The sequence below is a fragment of the Pseudorca crassidens genome, chromosome 5, assembly GCF_039906515.1.
Source record: "Pseudorca crassidens isolate mPseCra1 chromosome 5, mPseCra1.hap1, whole genome shotgun sequence".
In the NCBI taxonomy this organism is placed as follows: Eukaryota; Metazoa; Chordata; class Mammalia; order Artiodactyla; family Delphinidae; genus Pseudorca; species Pseudorca crassidens.
In genome coordinates, this window is record NC_090300.1 from 140,782,173 (window position 1) to 140,803,777 (window position 21,605).

At 51.3% G+C, this 21,605-nt stretch overlaps 1 protein-coding gene across 2 annotated transcripts in view; it reads left to right on the top strand.

Annotated features, from left to right (window-relative positions):
• Window positions 1-42: 42 nt before the first annotated feature.
• SIM2 (SIM bHLH transcription factor 2) overlaps window positions 43-21,605 on the top strand; it is a 48,267-nt gene continuing 26,704 nt past the window's right edge. For both annotated transcript variants that reach the window (XM_067739459.1, XM_067739460.1), the window contains exons 1-4: window positions 43-834; window positions 9,230-9,312; window positions 12,271-12,360; window positions 19,354-19,462. In XM_067739459.1, coding sequence (XP_067595560.1) covers window positions 660-834; window positions 9,230-9,312; window positions 12,271-12,360; window positions 19,354-19,462 — 457 coding nt within the window. In that variant the 5' untranslated portion in view covers window positions 43-659. The remainder of the gene's footprint in view (window positions 835-9,229; window positions 9,313-12,270; window positions 12,361-19,353; window positions 19,463-21,605) is intronic.

Here is a 21,605-nt window from a genome sequence, read left to right on the forward strand (position 1 = left end):
GCTCCGCCCGAAGGCGGGTCCGCCATAAACAAACGCGGCTCGGTTGCACGTGGACCGCTGAGCTTCTGCGCCTCGCGACAGATCGCGGGCTCCGGGCGCCGCATCACCAGGCACAGGGAACCGCCAGGGAGGGCAGGAGAGCGCACCCGGGCCGGCCCCAGCCGCGTCCGCTCCCCTCCCGCTCCATGGCTCCGCAGCCGCAGCCGCCCGTGCCGTCCTCCAGCCTGGAGGGGCCTCACGGCAGCGGGTACGAACACCCGGCCAAGGACTAAACAGCACCGCCGCCTCCTCGCCGGCCACTCTCCACCCCTAAGGAAAGCCGAGGCAGGGGAGACAAGAGGGAGGAAGGAAGAGCGAGCCAAAGCGAGCGGGAAGCCAGGGCTCGGGTCGCCGCGGGACAGTCCGGCCCGGAGGAGGCTGCGCCCGGGGCGGTGGCGGGAGGAGCGCGGGGCGGCGTCCCCGGGTTGCGCCGAGCTCCCGGCCCACGGCTGCAGAAAGGCGTCTTGGTGCCCCTGGTCGGCCTCACGCACCTGCCCGCGGCCGGCGCCCCACTCACCTGGTCTGCGGGGCCCCCTTCCCCGTCGCCGCCGCTGCAGCCAGAGCGGAGCTCCGCGGGCCTGGAGCACGGCCGGGTCTAATATGCCCGGAGCCGAGGCGCGATGAAGGAGAAGTCGAAGAATGCGGCCAAGACCAGGAGGGAGAAGGAAAATGGCGAGTTTTATGAGCTGGCCAAGCTGCTCCCGCTGCCATCGGCCATCACCTCGCAGCTGGACAAGGCGTCCATCATCCGACTCACCACGAGCTACCTGAAGATGCGCGCTGTCTTTCCCGAAGGTGAGGCCGCAGGTGGGCGGCCGGGAGCGCTAGGGGGCCCAAGCGGGGGGCCAGAGCTGGCCCGGAGGGGCTGCCTGAGCCTTCCGGCTGGTGCCAAAACATCTTGGGGAGGTCGCTCCGGGAACTTCGTCTCCTCCTGGAGAGAGGGGCCAGGGCCCTGGTGCCAGAGACACCAGGCCATCTTCTGGCCCAGGGCTGGGGGGTAGGGGGGGCGAACCAGGGATCGTTCCATGAGCGTACTAGTCCAATCTGGTCTTTCTTCTTTCCTTCCTTCCTTTCTTCCTTTCTTTAACTCCCCCTTTTATTTTTTTCCTTCTTACTTTCTTTCCGTGGAGGGGAAGCACAGTGCACCCGGGCCGGAGGTGAAGGGTGCTTGCTGGTCCCTGGGAGAGAGTGGAGTACACCAGGAGGCCCAGGCCCTGCAGGCCCCAGCTCCCAGCAGAACACTTGCAGGGACTTGGGCCTCAGACTCAGGCCTCTCAGGTGGTCTCTTCTCTGCTCGCCGTTCTTGGGGCTGGGACTCTGGAGGTCCAGGTGGGAGAGACTCACCTCGAACAGGTGAGCCGAGATGGGGCAGGAGAGAAAGGGAGGCGGTTAATTCGGAAATGGCAGGCGGGCCTGAGCATAGTCTTCTTTTCTAGATTGGATTATAAGCCCGGAGGGGCAGGAGCCATGGTGGGCAAGGGTCGCCAGGACCCACGGGCCCAGCAGGCTCTCAGCGGTCAGAAGTGGTGGCGCACTGGGTGGGCATTCCCTGCCAGCACACGGCCCGTGGGTGACAGTAGCTGCCAGGCGGGCACCTCTGAGCAGCAGGGCTGGAGGAGGCCCGATCACCACAGCATCCCTTTTGGTGTCCCGGTGGTTCTGAACCGACCACCTTCCAATGTCTCTGTCCCCAGCCATGTTGGCCGCGGCCTGGCGGAAGGGATTAGGGTGCTTGTCTGAGACCCTCTGCTCCAGCACCTGATGGGTACCCCCCAACCTGAAGGCCGAGGAGCCACTAGAGCTGTGGCAGCCTCTGGAGCATCAGAAGCCGGTGCATGCCTAGGGAGACCACTTTAGCCACAGGGCACGGGGAGGGTCGCTGCAGAGCCGCGACAGGTGTCTCTCCAGCGCAGGGCGCCTCCATTAAGGCAGCTCCAGGCCCGGCAATCGACCTAAAGTCAGTAAACTCGCCCTCTTTGCGGTGGGCGCCCCTAAGCCTGTTATTTGTAATCGTCTCTGGGTCATAAACTGCCCTGTACACCACCTCCCGGCTGGAGCTCCTGGGGCCCGGCCCCCAGCGTGACCTCCAGCTCGGCAGCGTGCTGGCTGGGGAGCTGAGCGCCACTGGCCAGGGAGCTGAGGGGGCCAGAAGCGGTGGCCTGTCCTCGCCGGAGCCTTCCAGCTGCGCTGTGCGGCCAGGCGGGCACTTTCCTCCCTGGAGCAGGAGCCTGTGACCCGGCTGCCACAGCCCAGAGCTCTTAAAAGGGAAAGTTCTTTTCCTTTCCCAGCCCGATCAACCGAGGGGCCCCCCTCCCCGCTCCTGCCCGTCCCGCTGGGAGCCGCGGCCCAGCGGACGCTATTTGTCGGCCCTCCAGCGACGTAGAGATGATTCCTCCCCTGCTGAAGTTTTCAGTGAAAATTAAAGGAGAATTGGGTTTCCCAAGAGCCGAGTCTCCTTCCAACCCTGGGAGGAGGGATGGTAACGGGTTTGCTCGGGTGAACCGTTTCTTAATCCACATACTGCAAAGCAGGTGTGGAGCCCAGACAGGACATAAGCCTTCTCTCCTGTCCCCCTCCCACCCCACTGGAAATACAAATTACAAAGACATGATCAGAAGATTAAATGATTTCAAGTGAGCCAGAAATTGAGGCCTGGAGAAAGGGGCTGATTGCTAGCCACTTGTTGTTTGGGGCTTTCCAGGAAAGCGGCTAAAAACTGGAAAGCGGTGTGTATCTGCTCCTGCAAACATTAAACTGGGTCTGTAGGTTCCAGTGCTGCGAAGCAAGGCTGCAGGCCTTGGGACCCCGAATTGCTTGGCCCTGAGCAGGTTGCAGGGGTGCGCTGGCTGTGGTCTGGCCCTTGAGCACCGGGCCCCTGTGCTTTGTTCCTAGTGGTCTAGTTGAGGGGCGGCCTGGGCGTCTCCTGGGCGTGACCATCGAGACTGGAACTCCAGGAGGGGTCGGGGAGAGCTATGTGGCCCTAGAGTTTTGGAAATAGTCCCGAACCTAAGGGGGTCCCGATTCCTCCAAAATGGGGAGCAGGCGGTGATCTAGACCGCAGCGCTTCCTGCAGCGCTGAAGCTGGGAGCAGGGGCGCTCGCCTGCACGGTGGGCCAGCAGCCTCCGGACGCCTCCCTGCGCTCGGAGGCCTGGGGCCTGCAGACCTTCCCCCTCCAGTCAGTCTGCGACTGGAGAGAAGAGGAGCTGGGTGCCTGGGGCAGAGGAAAAGAAGCGTTTAGAAAGACCTCAATTACGCAAAACGACTCGTGCGCCCCTCCCGTGGCTCTGAAAGACGAAGGGTGGGAGCGCGGAAGCAGCATCCGAAACTGATTTAAGCTGTTCTCGGGAGACTGCGCCAGGGAGGCGGTGCGGGAGGCGGTGCGGGAGGCGGACGGGGCCTGGCGGAGCCGCGAGGGTCCGGACGCGGGCGTCAGGGAGGCTTTAGCGGCCAGCCCGGTCCTGCGCCGCGGCGGGAACTCCTGGACCTGCTCCGGCTCCCGGCAACGAACGGAAAGATACCGAGCGGACCCGATGTGCCCAGCGCGGCCTCGCTGTGTGATAGCCAAGCCGGATCCCTGGGTGAAGAAGAATCTAGAAGCCAAGTTAGGACTTTGGGAGTTAGAAAACGAAGAGCACAGTCCGAGGGACCACAGAAATCGCCAGACTAACCCTCAGTATTTGAGGAAATTGAGACCTGAGAGGGGCGGGCCTTTCCCAAGGTCCCTGCGAGGGCAGGGCTGGCGGGAAGGCCGCTGTGTCGCCTGTGCTTCTGTGCGCAGGAGAGGCCGCTGGCCTCGGCTCCTTTCATCCCGAGACCCCCAGGCAGGAGGAGAGAAAGAGGAGCTCGGAGAAGCCCCAGGGCAGGGGCAGAGAGGCGACTGGAGCCAGGTGGACACTCCGCGGAGAGGCCAGTCCGCAAGCTTGGGGGTGCTGGCAAGCCAGACAGCCGGTTCAAGGCTCAGCTCTGTCAAGCTGCCCCGCTGGGCCTCGGTCTCCTTGTCTGTAAAATGGGCCCATTAGCAACTCCATCGCTGCGCAGGGTTCCCGGGATAGGGTATGAGGAAGCAGGCGGGCGCAGGTGGAAATCTACCGTGTTCTTACTCCAGTCAGTCATTCCTGTGAAGCTCGCTGCCTTCCTTGGGCCAGATGCGACCTTAACGGTGGCGCGCCCCACTCGGTGGACCTCCGGGACTCACTGCCTGGAGTTGGAAGCTGAGCTGTTTTCCGGGTTCCCACCGTTTTCTCCCCTTTAACTGCGAACTGAGAAGTGGAAGGTAGAAGGGCAGGGAAGAGGGCAGGAGAGCAAGGCTGGCTCCGGCAGTGGACTCGGAATTGAAAGCTTAGTGAGTTAATGTGGTTGGGAAGGCCTGCTACTCACAGGGCTCAGGGAAACGCTGGGGCCCAGGGTCTCCCTGCCCTCTTTGCAGCGTGGCCTTCACTTCTGGAGAGGGGGCACTGTGGAAACACAGAAGCACGCGGGGTGGGAGAAGTCTGCTGCTCTCTGGCCGTAGCTGCATGGTGAGCACGCTGGGCAGGATGCAGGGCAAGCTCCCCATCTGGTGATCCACGCCGGGCCCCAGGAGGTGCGAGTCAGAGCTGCGGGAGCTCCCCGGCCAATCACCAGGGTCAGGCCTCTTCCTAGGAGCTGGGGTTCCTGTGCCCAGCTGTGGGGCAGAGGGTGGCCTCCCCTCCGGGCACTTGTACCGAAAGGGCTCGAGGAGGGACTGGCTGCAGGTCCCAGCTCAGGAGTGGAGCTGGAAGCTGAGGCCAATCGTGGGAAGAGAACAGAGCCCCTCTTCCCGCTTCCCACCAAGATCCCAGACAGGTGTGGGCGAGAGAGAGGCAGGAACTGCAACACTCACCACAACTTTTTACTGCAAAGAAGTGAACATGTCACACGCACAGTAAATGGGGTTGGAGGCCTGAATTATTCCAGTGGCTGGATTTGTCTGGGTTTACATTCAGGCAGAGTCCTTCCCACTCAATGCGCGTGCGCGCGCGCGCGCGCACACACACACACACACACACACACACACACACACACACACACACACACACACACACACACACACACACACACACACACACACACACACACACACACACACACACACACACACACACACACCCCTGAGTGCCACGGGGAGGTGCGGGGGTCAGGGCGGTCCTAGAAATTGTTGTCGGGAATGGAAACGCTTTGATTTAGAGGGTTTGGTGAGGAGAAACTCGCCCTAACCCGACATGGAGTCACAGATCCGAGGCCTTTCCCTGCCGCAGCCCGAAATAATGTAGTTTGTTTTTTTTAAGTAGACTTATTTTTTAGAATAAAGTGGGTTTTTACAACCTTCTCCCCGTCTCTACTTGGAAGCCTGCCAGGCTGTGCGCCGGGTCCGGGAGGGAAAGTTCACAGAGGCGGAGCGGGAAGCTCGGCAGTGGCGATGGGAACTCCAGAACTGCGGGGGCCCTGGAGGTGGGAGCGAGGATGTAGAGAGCGGCCGCCGCAGATTCAGCTCCCGGAGGCCAGCGCCCAAGACCGGCTCGGGGCGCTCCGGGGCGCGGACTGAAGCCTGGCCGGCGCGGCGCTGGCCACGCGCGCTCCTGAGCGCGGACTTGGCCGAGGCACCCTCCCATCCTGCAAGGTCTAAGCATCAGGCGACCAAGTCTCCGGGCGCTTGCGTCGTCCGTGGTCTGTGCATGTACGACACTGGCCCGTGGCCAGGCAGGCCGGGCTGGAATCCCCTCCCTTCCCCCACCCAGAGCCAAACCCTGTCGGGGCATCTCTACCTACCACCCCCTTCACACACCCTCTGGGCCGCTGTGCAGCTGTGGGTTTCTAAAAGGGTGCAAGGGCCGGACTTTTCAGGGACCCAGTGACCGCGAACCATTCCAAAAGCCAGAAGAGGACTGAATTGCCACCATTTTAGATACCCGAGGTTGCCCTCGGGGAAGTGTGAGAACCGCTGTCCATCCTGGAAGTTCTTAGCCGAGTCTAGACCCTTCTCTGGGGCAGGACCCATTGGTCACTGGCCACAGTAAGTCCTGCTCACGGGTCCAGAGGAAGGAGCGAACCTAACTGCCTCCTTCAGGTCTCAACTCATGTGTCACCCTCACCTGAGAGGGTGACCTTATCTCACAGTGAGGGAACCCCTGCACACTGTCCCCTTTACTGGGAAATCAGATCGTTTGTGTGATTTGGTTTATGGTCTGTGACCTGCACCTGGCTGAGGACCTGGTACAGCAGGCACCCAAGAGCTGTTTGTTGATTGACTGACTGAGCACCCAGAGAGGAGGGACCATATTTAGATAGCTTCTGTGGTGGGCAGGGCCTGACGGGGTTTAAACCAAACAGCCCGCTCGCTGAGTGTGGGTACAAGTGCAAGCACCCACGAACCCTTGGAGGCAGAGGGGAAAAGGGGACACTTGGCTCCCTTTCCCTCTGACCTAGTGGCTGACCCCCCTCCCCAGTGACCTGGCCAGCTGGATTCCCAGTAGCAGGGAGTGCCCATCTGATTCCCCTATTGACACATGTAGGGCAAGCAGGACCCCAAACCCTGGCCGGAAACTACAGGCCAGGGTTGGAACCTCCCCTGTCTTGCTCCCCTGCAGTCACTGGGATGGGGTGGGGTGGGGATTTCCCAGAATCAGGCCAAACAGACCACCAATGGCTGATAACCTTGGAGGAGCTTAGCGCAGTCTCTTCTTACACTCCTGCCCTCATTTTTCTAACAAATAAAGCCCTTTGTGAGGTCCAGATACGGGCCACAGGCCTAGTGCCTCACTTTTTCAGGAGTATGTATGGCTTTATAGTAACAAGATGATTTTTTTGTTACAAACCTTCCCTTATTTAGTCTCTGCATTCAGCCCAAAGTAGATTTTTATGGGCCCAGGGGAAAAGTCTCGCCCATAGAGGTTTCTAATGGAAGAGCTGGCAGCACTATCACCCTGTGAGGTGGCGTGGGGCTAGGGATGCTTAAGGAGAGCCTCCCCACCATCTGCTCCCCCTTGTGTCAGGTCCAAATCCCCGCTGGCAAAGCGGAGGCATCAAGAAATAAAACGAAAAATTATAATGATGTAAGAGAACAGGCTTTGAATCATACGGAAAAATTGTCCTGTGCGGCCAATGCACTTTTTGCATGTGAGGCCAGAGCTTTCGACAAGGCTTTTGGGAGATCCAGGCAGGGGAGTTTGGTTTGGGGGTCATTCCCGAAGAAGGTGCAGATTGCCCCAGGCCCTGTCAGGAGCCAAGGCTGGAGGCGGCGCTCACTGTCAACAGGGAGCCTGGCAAAGATGGCTTGGCCCAAAGCAGGGGACGGGCCCAGGAGCAGGGTAACGGGCAGTTACAGGGGCGCCTTTGTCCCTTTTCGGACACCAGAATTCCTGGGCCCTTATTATGTTTTTTCTTCATTCAGGGCCCGGAGGCTTCTAACTTTTGGTTCTTTCCATTTCTGGTTAAATGGAGTCAACGCCACCACCAGTAGGCCGGCCTCTTGGGCTGGGGAGGAAGGACCTACCGTGAGAGCCAGTGGCCCTATAATATGGTCACTGTGGTCATCCTTGGGAGTGAGAGTGAGGTGGGCAGTGATTTCCTGGGGTTAAAGAGACACCTCCGTTCCCGTGCTGGAATCTGGGGGGTGCGGGGCTGCGATCATATTTGGGAGATCAGAATATGTGGAAATTAGCCACTTCCTCATGGGGAGACCAGGATAAACCTCTAATTCTAGAGCCCAGGAGAAGAATGAAAGGCCATCCCTTTCTTAGTTGCGTAATAGAAATTGCCGAAAGAAGGGTCTCCAATGTCTCTGCGGGGGCCCTGGGCCTGGAGGTGCATTTTCCGCCTGCTAGGATCGAGGGTTCCAGAAGCCGCGATGCCCCGGGCGCCCCAAGGACAGTGGGGAGACCCAGTGTGCCTGCGCGACCCTCTCCGGAAACCCACTCGCTGCCGCCTGCTTGGAGGGGCTTTTCGGTCTTGGGAATGGGCCTCGGATTCGCTCTGGTCCCTGGTCGCAAACTCCCGGAGCAGCGGGCAGGGGGCCGGTCAGACCTGCAATTCTGGTGGGAGGGGAGACGGACGCGCCCGCGCGACCCACAGCTCACCCGCAGGGTCGCAGCCCTGGTGGGAGGCGCGCGAGGGGCCTAGAGCCTGGGGGGCGTTCTTCGCAGGGGATGGGGGGCGCGTTGCTAGCACAGCGGTCCCCGGTCTTTGCAGCCTCGCGCCCGGCCCGCGGCGCTCGCTGGAGGGTTTCGGGCCAGGCCGCCAGCAGGACGCCTGGGAGCGGCTGGGGTTCTCCCAGCAGGCGTTTAGCGCCGCAAACTCACCCGGGCGTGCAGGCAAAGCCTGGGTTCTCCGGGGACACAGCAGCTGAGCCGAGGGCGCAGGAGAGAGATGTTCTGTCGAGCTGGGCTGCCTTGGCCCTGGTGCGCCTTCTGTAACACCTGTGGCCTTCGGGGAGGTGGTGGGGGAGCAACGGAGGCCTTGGAGGGACAGTTAAGCGGAGGGGCTGCGAGACCCCAATTATGTGCCAACAAACACCTCCCAGTTACCGTCTAGTATACACACGGCTCTCCCCGCCTTCGGCCCGTACCCCACCCGCCGCTGGCGACTTAGGAGTTCGCCTTCTGGAAGCCCCCAGGTAACCCCTTCCCAGGCTGTAGCTCTTGGATTAGAAGAGTGTGGGCGCTCCTGGGGCCCCTGTGAGGGCTGGAGAGTCCGGGGCGGGGGAGGGGAGAGATTACAGGGGGTTGAAAAAGTTTGGGTTTTTTGGTTTGTTTTGTCGTTTTAATGCCGGAAAAGCTGCCTCCAGGACGGCGAGGGCTTTACGTTCGGGCCTCTCTGTCTGGGAAAGTGCATGGCTGCCGGCGGCGCAGGAAAGGGAGAGAGGAAGGACCCTTGGGGGAATATTTACTGGTCAAATCGATATCCCCGTTTGGCTACTAGGATGGCGGATTTCACAGCAGATTAGATTACTTTGTGGCATTTCAAATAAAACGGCAATTTCAGAGCCGTGAGCACGTGGGCGACCCACGAGAGCTGTGGGCCTGGCCGGCTTGGACCCAAGGCCTCGGCGGGAATTTCTCCTCTGGCCTTTTACTTTTTAATCAAAGGCAAAGGGGCGACGGCTGGCGGGGCGCCGGGTGCCCAGGCATCTGGCTGAGCGCTGCTGTTTACCGGTTTGCCTTATTCCCCGTCCAGGTTTAGGAGACGCGTGGGGACAGACGAGCCGCGCGGGGCCCCTGGACAGCGTCGCCAAGGAGCTGGGATCGCACCTGCTGCAGGTAGTAGGACCGCCGCGGGGTGAAAAGCGCCGCCGCCACCAACGGCCCTGGCCCGCCCGGGTAGGGGCTCCCTTCCGACCCCACCGTCCCAGTCTCCAGGGGTCCCTCCTCAAGGAGCCCCGGGCGGATCCACAGGCCGCCCCCAGGCTGCAGAGGTCTCCCGAGGCAGCGATCGGACTTCGGGCCAATTCCCCCCAACTCCCCTCGGAGGGCCAGGACTGCGGGTGGATTCCGCTCAACCAGCCCCCCATCAACCCCACACCTGGCACCCTCTTCCCCGCCCCAGCCCCAGGACTCTCTAGCCCCCGAGACCTAGGCCGAAGCGCGCCCCTGGGTGTGGTTCAGTCCTCTCCAACCTTACTTCCTTCGGCAAACTTTTATGGAGCTCTTGCTCTGTGCCAGACGCTGTGCCAGGCGCCGGAGCCAGAGAAGGAGGGATCCGGCTGCTCTGAGCCAGAGGGAGGCAGAGCCTAAAGCGTCTGACAATTGTGTGTGTCTGGAGAGGTTGCAATAGAGAGACAGCATCAACAATTATTAGCAGTTGACATTTACTGAGAGTTTGCTACCGGCCAGCTGTTCTAAATCTTACTATATCATCTCTCTTCACCAGCCACCTGGAGTGTGTCCTATTTTTAACTGCATTTTTTTCAGAGCAAGAAGTTGAGGCACAGAAAGGTTAAGCAACATGCCTGAGGTTCCACAGCCAGTGGTGGAGCCTTGTTCAACTCAAGTGGTCCAGCTCACAACATGGTGCGACCTCCGGGGTCACCTGGCTCACGGAGGAAGTCCTTGCTTGGTTGTGTCAGCCGCTTAGCGCCCCAGCCCGGAGCCATTCAGTCCGCGGTTACTAAACCGCCCCTGACCTCGGATTTCCTTCGCGGTGTCTGGGGCTCGGGTGGGGTAACCGTAAGCACGACCGGCCACTTCCAAGTCCGCGGCTGGCGCTAGGTGGGCACAGAAACGCCTCGTGTCTCGGAATCTTTCAAATGCCCTTTACAGAGCCTCATCAACGACCCGATTCATTCCCCCTCCCGTCATTTGTCTCTGCCACCGAAAAATGCCTACCGAGAGCTATTTTGCATTTCCTCCTTCTATTTTGTGTTTTCTTTATAAGGGGGGAAAAAAAAGTTGGCTACGGAACTCTGTGTCTTGGGTCAGCGAGTCGGCTCCGCGCTTCGCAAAAGCAGATCTTTTCAAAACTCTTTTGCGTGATTTATTTTTTTAAATGCATGAGCTGGGGAAGAGAAGATCCCGGGATGTATTTGAAACCCGAGGCTTTTACAACATAAAGCTAGTGGTGTGGGAGCCGGCCGGGAAATGGTGCTCTTGGAGCCCTTCCCGCGCGCCCTTTGCTCTGCCCGCAAGCTCGGGTCCAGCTCCGTGCGCAGTATTTTAAGTGTTTGATGTTCCTACATATTATAAGTGACACTAATATCAGAGACAACTAAGTGCCAGGGAGTTCCAGTGAAAACCTGGCGGCAAAGTCAACGCCCCCAAGTTTCTCCACTGTACGTTTATTTAATTCCGGAGTGTGTCTGTGGAGGGGCGGCTTTGCAGTTAATACACTCGCAAGCGCATTAGGTCGTTTGCAGCTATGAAAGCATAACCAACATTTTCCATTATGAGTATTATTTTTTAAGCTACCGCTGGCAACCTTCAGAATTCAGTTTTGATAACTTTTTCTCTCTTACTCATATGGCTGGCTGGCTGATACTATTTCATTAACTGTATCTCTTTAATTATTTCGGAGTTAAGCAAGAATGCAAAATGTGCCAAAACGTGGATAACTTCAGAAATTGCTGAATAGTTTATATCTTTGAGAAGGAGTTGAGTTGGGGAAATATTTTGTAGCCGAGTTGGAAACATGAAAGTCGGGCTTATAATCAAGATGTTGATTCCAACCTCAGCCCAGGGAAAGCTAATGATAGCTTAGTTGGCAAAGAAGATTTTGCAGCAAAACTGTATTTGAGACGCAGAATGTAAGGCTATCTTTCAGGTTTCACTTCTACATTCTTTTTAGGCCCCCCTCCAAAGAGGGGGCGGATTTAGAAAAACCAAAGGTAATCTGGTTTCAATTACATGCTGTAAAAATAGAATTTGTGGCCAGAAATTAATTTGGAATATTTTTTTATGGGGGCAATGTTGTGGGTTGTATGGGCCTTTCACCAACTTTATTGCTTTTCTTTGGTTCTGGATCTAAAATACGAATGAGTAAATAAAATGCAGTTTCCTTTTTTCAAAAATAATTTAGTCTTTTTATCCTTGCCACACATAAATATGATCATTACCCTTTATTTGACTTAATTACCTCTTATAATTTTACTTTTTTTTTTGAGGGCTAGCCAAGTTAGGCAAAATCAGAATATCATTTAGGTAGCTTTAATTTTTCAGAAATTGATACTTTTTCTCCTGGAATTTTGCAAAGGTTGTTTGATCTCTTATAATTAATTTTGTAGACATAGTCTGTTAAAAATAACGAGGTATTTTATTTTCTGGGGAGTGGTAGTGTTCGGAATTTATTATTCACATGGTACTTAGGGATAACTAGAAAATTGTGGCGAATAAAGCCTATGTTCTAGTGGTATGACATGAAATGGTCTATACAGTGGTAGATTTTCCGCTAAGTACCATAGAACTCCGGATTTGTGCTAAGTGCTAAAATAACCCCAACAATAAAGCTACTACGTTTAAACTGAGCATGATAGGACTTCTCGAATGTTTTGCGTGATTTTTGTGATGTAGATGTAAGACTGTTTTTAAAGTCCTTTAAAAGCATTTGAGAGCCTGGCTGGGGAACTAAACCTATAGTCCTTCTCTTGGCCCCGGGGCGCCGTTTCTGCATTTGGCAATATGCGTTGATTGAATACTTTATACATTTCTCCATCCCAGTGCCCGTACGATGATCAGATTGAACTCTGCCGTCTGCTGTCTCTCACCCTGGTGCTCTTTCTTTTGCAGACTTTGGATGGCTTTGTGTTCGTGGTGGCGTCTGACGGCAAAATCATGTATATTTCGGAAACAGCTTCTGTACATTTAGGCTTGTCCCAGGTGCGTATTGACTAATTTTATGTGCAACCAAAGTAATAAGTTAAGCGTTGGCGGATCTTGACAGCCTTACCCAACTTGAAAATGAGTCCGTCCTAGTGTCTACTTTTGTGCCTGAACGTAATCCAAAATCGTCTTTTTCGGCCGGCCCGCGGGGCTTTTCTTCTCCGTGTTATGTTTCACTTTTCTACTTTCTTTTTCCTTTGGGGCTAATGCCTCGTAATGTCTTTGCAACAGTCAGCCTTGTCCAATAGCCTGGACTCCGCTTATACAGTAAAGTTCTCTGCTGCTAACAAGAGCTTCACAAAGGGAGGTTTTTCAGTCCACGCTTGACGGTCTGCACGTGGTATTGTGAGTTGCTATGAAAGAGAGGCAAGCTGATGTAGAACATGGATTTTATGCGGAATGTGCTTTGGGGAGAGAGAAAAGGGTGGGGGCAGATTTATGAGTGTTCACATGGAATTCAGGGTAATTTTTCCTGAGTTTTTCCAGTTCAGTGGTCGTTTCAGTAAAGCATTTTATATGCTTGTGATAGAAACTCATAAAACTCAGTTTACTACTGTTTTGCACAGCAAGGTCCTGGTTTCTTCAGAACATTTAAATATTACCTATTTTTCTGAAACTGTCTTCTAAAAGGGGTTCATTCCCTAGAGGAGAGAGGTGCACTGTTTTCTCTATCCTGTCAAGCCAAGGGTTTGGTAGAGGACTTGGCTCCTTGTCTGGGCTGTGGCCAGTCCGGATGGTGGGAGAGTCTACTGATGGTTGCCATTCACGTTTCGGATTTCACAAGCATGGATCATGATTCTAAGAGTCACATTGTTTTATACATATAGGGGCTAAATGTTTCTTTACATTGTGAATTATCAGAGTGCTTTTTTTCATTACAACTGAAGACACACTAGAATTAATTAGATCCAGGAAATGGGCTCCCAGGAGGCACATGAATAATCTGTGCTGCACCAGCCTCCCCCTGTAGTTAAGCCAAAATAAAACATGCCAATTAAAGTGGCTTGGGCTTTCTCATTGAGAAACAAAATTATCAGTTTGGAAACCTGCATCTGGTGTATTCCTCTTCTTTTTCTGCCAAGATGTTTTTAAACTTTCCATTTGTTTACAACCTTCTTTTCCGATGGATGTATATCCTTATTCATGTCCAAGTGGGTTTCCGCGCCTGTGTGTTTTCTTCTGCAAAGTCTTCTAAAACGAATCACATATTAAAATTGTTTGGCGTTTTCTGTTCTCTTCCTCTTCTCTTCTTTTATGATACCGGGTCTCCCAGATGAGATTTATTAAGGCTTGTCTCTTTCACCTATGTGACTCATGGGATTAGTGTACTTGTAGAATGGGACATACTATTGGAAATATGAAACTTTCTCTTTTTATATTTTCCAAAATTATTATTCTCTGAATTTCCACCTCATTATTCCCTGAATATTTAGAATTATTTAAGGCCCTTTACTTAGACCCAGCCTGGTTTCTACTCCTGACTTGATTTGTGGCTGAGTGCCCTTGATCAGATTCCTTAACTTTTTAAATTGTAACTTACAAAACCTTTGATAAGTCTTATAATAATGTCACAAACAAGACAAAACATTTCACATACTTTAAAAATGGCTGGTCAAAAAAGAAAATGACTGGTCAAACATACTTTAAAATTGATAGAGCCACCTTTATTGAATATTAAATTTAGATCTGAGCTCCCTAGCAGTCAAAGCAAAAAGGGAAATGCATTTTGTTGTATGGTTTTCATTGTCTGATACGGGCAGGCAATTGACCTCTCTGCACCATAACTTAAATAAGAAAATAATGCCCGCTCTACTACTCTTTTAGCATCATAGTGAGAAACATACCAAGGGCCCATGTGATTTATAAACTATAGGGAGCTCCACAAAACCAGGCATTGTAAGTTTCATTAGAACTGTACTTCAAATAGCACAAAAGTCGCTTCAAATAGCATCCTTTGGTGGGCACATATTAGGGATAATTAGTCATGGGGAATGTTCTGGCACATCATAAGGCACTGTGCACATATCAGGACCTTCCAGTTCATTCTGTCAGGCTGCTCAGTCTGGCATTCTACGTCTCTCTTTCGCTCTCTGTCATTTTTCTCTTTTCACATGGGAAATAAAAATGATTGTTTTTGAACACAATAATTAAGAATGACCAAAACATTGGATAGGTAACAAATATATCTCCTGTTCATGATAAACACCACGAAAGGAAATTTTTTTCTTTGGATTTTTGAATTTTATTTAATTTATTTTTTTATACAGCAGGTTCTTATTAGTTACCTATTTTATACATATTAGTGTATACATGTCAATCCCAATCTCCCAATTCATCCCACCACCACCACCACAGCTTTCCCCCCTTGGTGTCCATACATTTGTCCTCTACATCTGTGTCTCACTTTCTGCCCTGCAAACCGGTTCATCTGTACCATTTTTCTAGGTTCCACATATATGCATTAATATACGATATTTGTTTTTCTCTTTCTGACTTATTTCACTCTGTGTGACAGTCTCTAGATCCATCCACGTCTCTACAAATGACCAAGAAAGGAAATTTAAGCAGAATTGGAATTTAAATTATATTTCCTTTTGGTCCTAATGCAGACGTAAAACTTTGTATATCATAATTTTGTATTTTCCAAAAAAATTGTAAAGATGCTTTTTGTCTGTATGTTGCCAGGAGAAGTGTCAATTTAAAATAAGTCAAACTGCCTGTCCGTGTAGGACGGCTAATTTTTTTCCGATCTCCTGGCGGGACTATCTCACTATCAGTCTTCAGCTACAAAAACGCTTTCACGCTGATGTCTGGGGAGTGTTTCATGGTGAACTGTTTAAATAAGCAACAACAAACTTTCCCCTCAAATCTGCCTCCTCTTCCCAGTTAACTCTGCAGAAGGAAACCTAGGCAGAATCACAATGTGTATTTTTTTCTGTCTTCTTAAATAGTAAAATAAGGTATTGAAAAGAATGTCAAATACCCAACTTCTGTTTAAAAAAATTTTTTTGCACCTTTTAGATTATTTTTACTAGTAGTAGTATAAGTCAGACAAACATATCAAACATGAAAACTTTAATTAAAATAGGCTTCAAGATTTTTTTTAATCACCGGAGATAAAAGTGTTAATAAAATTTTACCCACTAGTCAGAGTAACCTTTTAAACAGGTTTTCTGATGAATAAGGGCAGTAATAGCTTATATTTACGTAAGGCCCTTCTGTGTTCCAAGAACTTGCAATTATTCTCTATAACAATATCTCTAGGTAACGACATTTTTCACATTAATTCGGGGTTAAACTCTATGTTAGCAGCTCCTAGGGAACATAAGCTCCTAGATTTGCCATAATTGTGTGATAATTCATAGCAAACTGGTGGTTTTTTTTTTTTAATCTGCACTATCTAAATAACTTTCTGAACTATTTCAGAATATAAAAACGATTCTTTATGTGTTATAAGCCCATCCCAATTCAGGGCCTTTTATTGAACTTTTTTAAAAGCATGTATTGGAATAAGAAGTCTACTTCATATGGCAGAGTTTATTAATTCATTTTTGCTTTTAAATTAGTAAATGCAGCAATCCTGGCTGTGAGACTTTGGTACCAAAAAATGACAGGGAGAACCACAAAATGCTAATTGTCTCCTCAGCCCATAGTGCAAGTTGGGAAAAGAGTCAGCCATCTGCTTGAAAATTCTATTTGGTGTGTGCGCACATTCATAATACAAAATAATCCGTATAGACACACATCTACTTGGAAGACGTAGAGTTGGGGAAGCACTTTTTATCCACCAAGTTTATTAAATGATTTAGTTTCATGGTTTTTTGGTTAACGTCATTAACTTATATTTGAAGAAGGAAAAAAGTCCTGCATACCTGTTGTGTGTTTCTTCAAACATTTTAAAGTATCCTTGTGGTTTAAATTTCCTTACGGAAGTCGCATATGGTATGTAACATCTAGGTAACTAGTATACATTCTCACATAATATAGATATGTATGAAATAGCTGTTCGCGAGATACATAAAGGAAAATGTAATATTTGAGAGTGTGGCCGGAAGCACAACTGTAAAAATAACCACGGTATTGTTTGGGGCCATAAGACCTAATCCTTTCACTTTTGAAATAAAGAGAAAGAACCGGCGTTTAATGTTTGTTGACATAACTTGAACCCTGAAACCCAAACCATCTTTTTTTAAAATGGTTAATTTACCATAGTCAGCAAAACACCCAAAGCAGAGGAATGTGTGTTTCCAGAGTACTGGGTGAGTTTCCCCTTCTGACCCAGAATATATCCATTTAGTGCTGTATTTATCATATGTAGTTTTCTTGGCAGGAAGAAAAGCTATTCAGCAAAACATAAAAAAGCTCTTAGTAGGAAAGCAATTCATTTTGTAGTTAGCTGGGTTTTACAGATACTAAAATATCACATTGAAGGTCTCTTTTAATAAGGTTGTTGTATGAGAGCTGGGGAGTTTTATAGCAACAACCATAATTTTTTTTTTTTTTTTTGGTGAGGTAGTCACATTTCTTTCAACATTCAAAAGCACGAATAGATATGTCAATACAGGAAACACCATGTCAACCGTAATTTTAAGTCAAGGTCAGTGCTGTTTTATCATTCCAAAATTTGTCTTTAAAAACGTTTCCGTTACTTGAAGACTACTTTACTTGCTAGACAGCCTTAGAGGTTTATCACTAACCCGAGTATTCAGAAAATCAAGCCTTTTAATTCATGGACCTTCACTCTTCTCACTCTCCAAAGGCATGTGATGAGAATGGGATCTTTGGAAACAGATAAAGCTACTTCGGGATTAAAAGGCAAATCGGATCCCTGTGAGCCCAGATGCAAGTCTTTTCGCGAATGTACGAAGGTGTTTCTCTAAAAAGACATCAATTACTTTTTTCTCAAAGAGAACTTGGAGCAAACCAGAATTGTCATTTTTCTCTAAAAACCTGGGTAAGGGAGAAATGATAGGCCAACACGCACAAAAATTCTATTTTTTATTTTTTCGTTTTTAAAGTAAACCATTGAAATTGTGAATCAACTTAAACAATAGCTCCCTTATTTATTAGCCTCTATTCTCCCCACCGGACAGCATCTCTAGGGCTGCCCTCAGGAAAAAGGAGATTGTCCGGTCCCCAATGGCTGACATAAGTGTTGCTGATTGATTTAAACTTTTTAAGGATTAACAGGACTGACTTGAAAGAAGGATATTTCGTTTTTATTCTTTTATTTTTAATGAAATCCTGTAGTAACTTTTTCCGTAGACAGATATCCATTTGGGTCCTTAGCAAAGCGGCAGGCTGGGGAGGTAGAGAGGGAACGTTTCTGCAAGAGGATTCTCTCTGTTGCTCTGTATAATATTGGGAAAAACATTCCATGAATAATGCAGAAAATAGAACGGTGAAACCTGTTTTAGGGACAAGATTACTTAGCAGGCCAGAAACATAACTTGTTCTGAATTGAAAGGCAACTCACACATCTTAACACATTGGGAGAAGTGGCTGGGCAGAGTGGGACTAACTTCACCTCTCTGCGGCCCCCTGGTCCCGAGTAAAGAGATTATGGCCTTGACGCTGATTTGGAACGGTGGCTCCTGGGAGAACCTCGCCATTAAACGGCCTGGCTGGGGCTGCCCTGCTGTGTGAGATGGCACCGTCGGGGCTGCCCCTTTACCGAGGATTGAGTCTCTGTTCCGATTGAGAGCAGCCAAAAAAACAGGCGACAAGACACACTTAAAAATAACGAGGGGGTGATTGGGACAAGCCTGGCTTTGCTCTCTGATCTCGCCCTGTCCCCTGGGGGCAGGGCTGAGAAAGTCCCCAGACCCACCCAAGGCTCTGTGCTACGCCAAGGCAGTTCCTCACGCTCTCAGCATCTTCCTGAACTGGGCTGTGGGGCTCCCACTGGCTGCAGTAGGAGTACCATCACTGCCCCCACCTCCAGTACTCTAGGTGCGCTGACGCTGACTCACTGCCATTGTCTGCACTGTTGATCTCTGAAAAAGGATTCCCCCCCCCCCCCACTGCTCAGAAGACTGCACCGTTGGTGGTAGTTTCTGGAACATTCTATGCCACTGCCCATCTTCCGATGGGTGAGGGGCCCAGGTCCTAAGAATCTCTGTCATCCCCTATCATGACACTTGTGTTTGGGAGAACAATCAAAAATTCTCAAGGTTAGGACCTGAGTCTCCGGGGACCTCTGTGGAACGATCGTTAACTATGGTGCTTTCCTGGAAACGCCCATGCCTGCAAAGCAGGGTCCAGTCCAACAAGGACATGGCCTCTAGGCCTGCGTGCTGTCCTCTGTGGGGTGTGTCTGGAAGTAGGTGGTGTCCGAATGTCGGGGGAGCAGCCCCAAGGTCACGTGGCTCTCTGGAGTGACCCACAGCCTCCCAGAGGTCACTCAGCCACCCAGCCGCACCCAGGGGCGCGAGCCGTGGGGTTAGCACAGGCACCCTGGACCAGGAAGGCCACAGACAGGTTTCTGCCCACGTGAAAGGCCCAGCAGGGTCCGAAGGAAAGGACCTTGCTGGGGGCGGGTCTTCCTCGAGCACAGGGTGCCCCCGAGGCTCCCGTGCTCAGCCTCCGTGGGCACGAGCTGTCGCAGGGACCCTGCTCTGGACATGGCCACTGGCCTCCTGGCCACCAGTCCCCACAGGCAGCAGGTGAAGGATGGGGCTGGCTCCGGTCTGATTTAAGCCGCCTCCCGTGTGAAGGATGCTCCCCAGGCCAGGAGGGTCCCCCGGTCCACAGTGCACCTTTTCCATACTTCACTCCTGCTCAGGACGCCCCCCTGGCCTTGTTGGGAGACAGCTGGGCGCTGACTGAGAAAAGGCAAACATTTCTGTGTGAGGGTAAGGTGTGGGTTGTGCACAGAGATCAAGGTCCTGTCTCTCCCTGGCAGGTGCGTACCTATAATACACCTTCACCTCTCCGCCTCCCCGAAGTCCTAGAGAAGATTCCTGACCCCTCCCTTCCTTTCCGCGGCAGGTGGAGCTCACGGGCAACAGCATTTATGAGTACATCCATCCTTCCGACCACGATGAGATGACTGCTGTCCTGACAGCCCACCAGCCTCTTCACCATCACCTGCTCCAAGGTATTTCCTCCAGACGAAAAGAAACCAGAATGAACGCCGGACGATGCTCTTTGCTGTGACCCTAGGGCTTAGTTTCCCATGATGCCCAGCCAGGTCTCTCCAGCAAACATGCAGGGTCCACCAAGTGGGGATTTGTTTTTCTGCTTCTGTCCTTTAAAGCAACTACTGATACCCTTTCACGTGCCAGAGACTGTGAGAGGCGCACGGTAGGAGACAGAGAAAAGTGGTCCAAGGCTTCCACCCCAAGGTGCTCTTGGTTTAGAATGCCAGTGACACAGGTCTAGACCTGGGCCTCTTAACCAGAGCGTCCGAGGATAAAACTCAGGGCGGGGGGCATGAAATTGCACGGGGAAAATGACATCTTTCTTCCCTCTAGGTGAAATCTAGCACTTCCTTTGCTTGTAGATTGTAGACAGTAAGCCATCTTCCTATCACAAGTACCTGTGGCTTTGCCTACAACAAGATTCACAGATATTTTCATGTCACCTTATGGTTGTTTCAGGTATTTAAACATATCGGTTACGCTCACCACTACTTTGAAATTTCAGGAGCTGAGAGTCTGCCAGGATCTTGTTATTTAATGTGTTAATGAGGTAGCACATGTATAACCACAGCACCGCTTGTTGGAATATTTTGATGTTTTTCAATACAGCTGATCCCCTTTGTAATCTCATATACTTTATGCTCTCAGAAACGTTACTCTGGGAGGGGATCTGCAGGTTTTGTGCCACAGCACGAGTCAGTTAAGAAGCCTTGGTCTAGACGGACGAGGCAGGTCTGTCTTGCTGACCTGGCTGCATTTGGCGACAGGAGTTTTCTCTTGACAGTCTCAACATTTAGCGCGTATTAGCGTGGTCTCCACTGTTTTAAGCACCTGTTAGAACAGTTGTGGCATGGCTGTTTAGTAAGGGTGTGGAACATGTCTCCACACAAATGACTTCTTAATTTACAATTGCCATGTGTGCTAGGAAGACACAGAAGAACTTATTCCAGGGGCCCTGGCCTTGTGACTCCCTCTGATGGCCCAGTGAGACCAACCAGTATGCTGACCAAAGGGTCTCTTGTATGCTTTGGACTATGGTATCCCAACTCGGCCAAAATCCCCTAGTGAGACAAAAATGCCAAAGAAGAAGTGTCAAAAGTGATGAGACTGGGGTAGCCAGCCACAGAAAACAAAAAATGGGTTCCATTCTTATTGCCTCCTCCTGAGGTGGGTCATTCTGAGGCTAGGAGGAGAGAACACATATAGCACACTCAGTTTTAAAACCCCTTGCAGGGCTTCCTTGGTGGTGCTGTGGTTGAGAGTCCGCCTGCCGATGCAGGGGACACGGGTTCGTGCCCTAGTTCAGGAAGATCCCACATGCCGCAAAAAAAAAAAAAAAAAAACCTTGCAGATCCAGCTCTGTGGCCCCCGTGTTCTAGCCCCAGGAATAGTCACCATGTGTCTACCAAGGAGGGAGACTGGTATGTTGCTTTCTGAAATGAGATGGGGGCTTAGTTGTAGCTATGGCCTGTGGTGCTTAAGTCCTTGGAAATGGTCCGGCTGCGTAAATGAACAGGAATACGACTCGGAAGAAATAATTTCCAACAAAATAAGGGCTAGGAGAGCACATGGCTTCCGAATCTAATGCTTTCACTTTGGGGTTGTTTAAAGTCGGACAAAGACAGCTGGAATCTTAGAGAATTCCTCAGAACATTGCGTGCGTGCGTGTGTGTGTGTGTGTGTGTGTGTGTGTGTAATTGAAGTATAGTTGATTCACAATGTTCTATTAGTTTCAGGTGTTCAGCAAAGTGATTCGGTTTTATATATATTCTTTGTCAGATTTTTTTCCACTATAGGCTTTTACAAGATACTGAATGTGTTGTTATTGTTTTGAAAAGTTACAGTGTGTTAATTGCACGGGAGTGGGCTTTCTGCCAGTGGCTCCGGTTTCATTTTACCCTTCCGCGTCGTAGCCTTTAAAAAGTGTCTAGAAAATGACAGCAAATGGGAGTATCGGGAGACCCGTCCAGTTTCCTGCAGGGTCCACGTCTAAGGTGGGCCAACAGTACAGGAGGAGAAGGTCTGGGAGACGTGGGGTCTCCCACTGACTCATTTCCACAGCCAACCGAGCGTTCAGGCTCTGAGGGTCACAGCACCTGG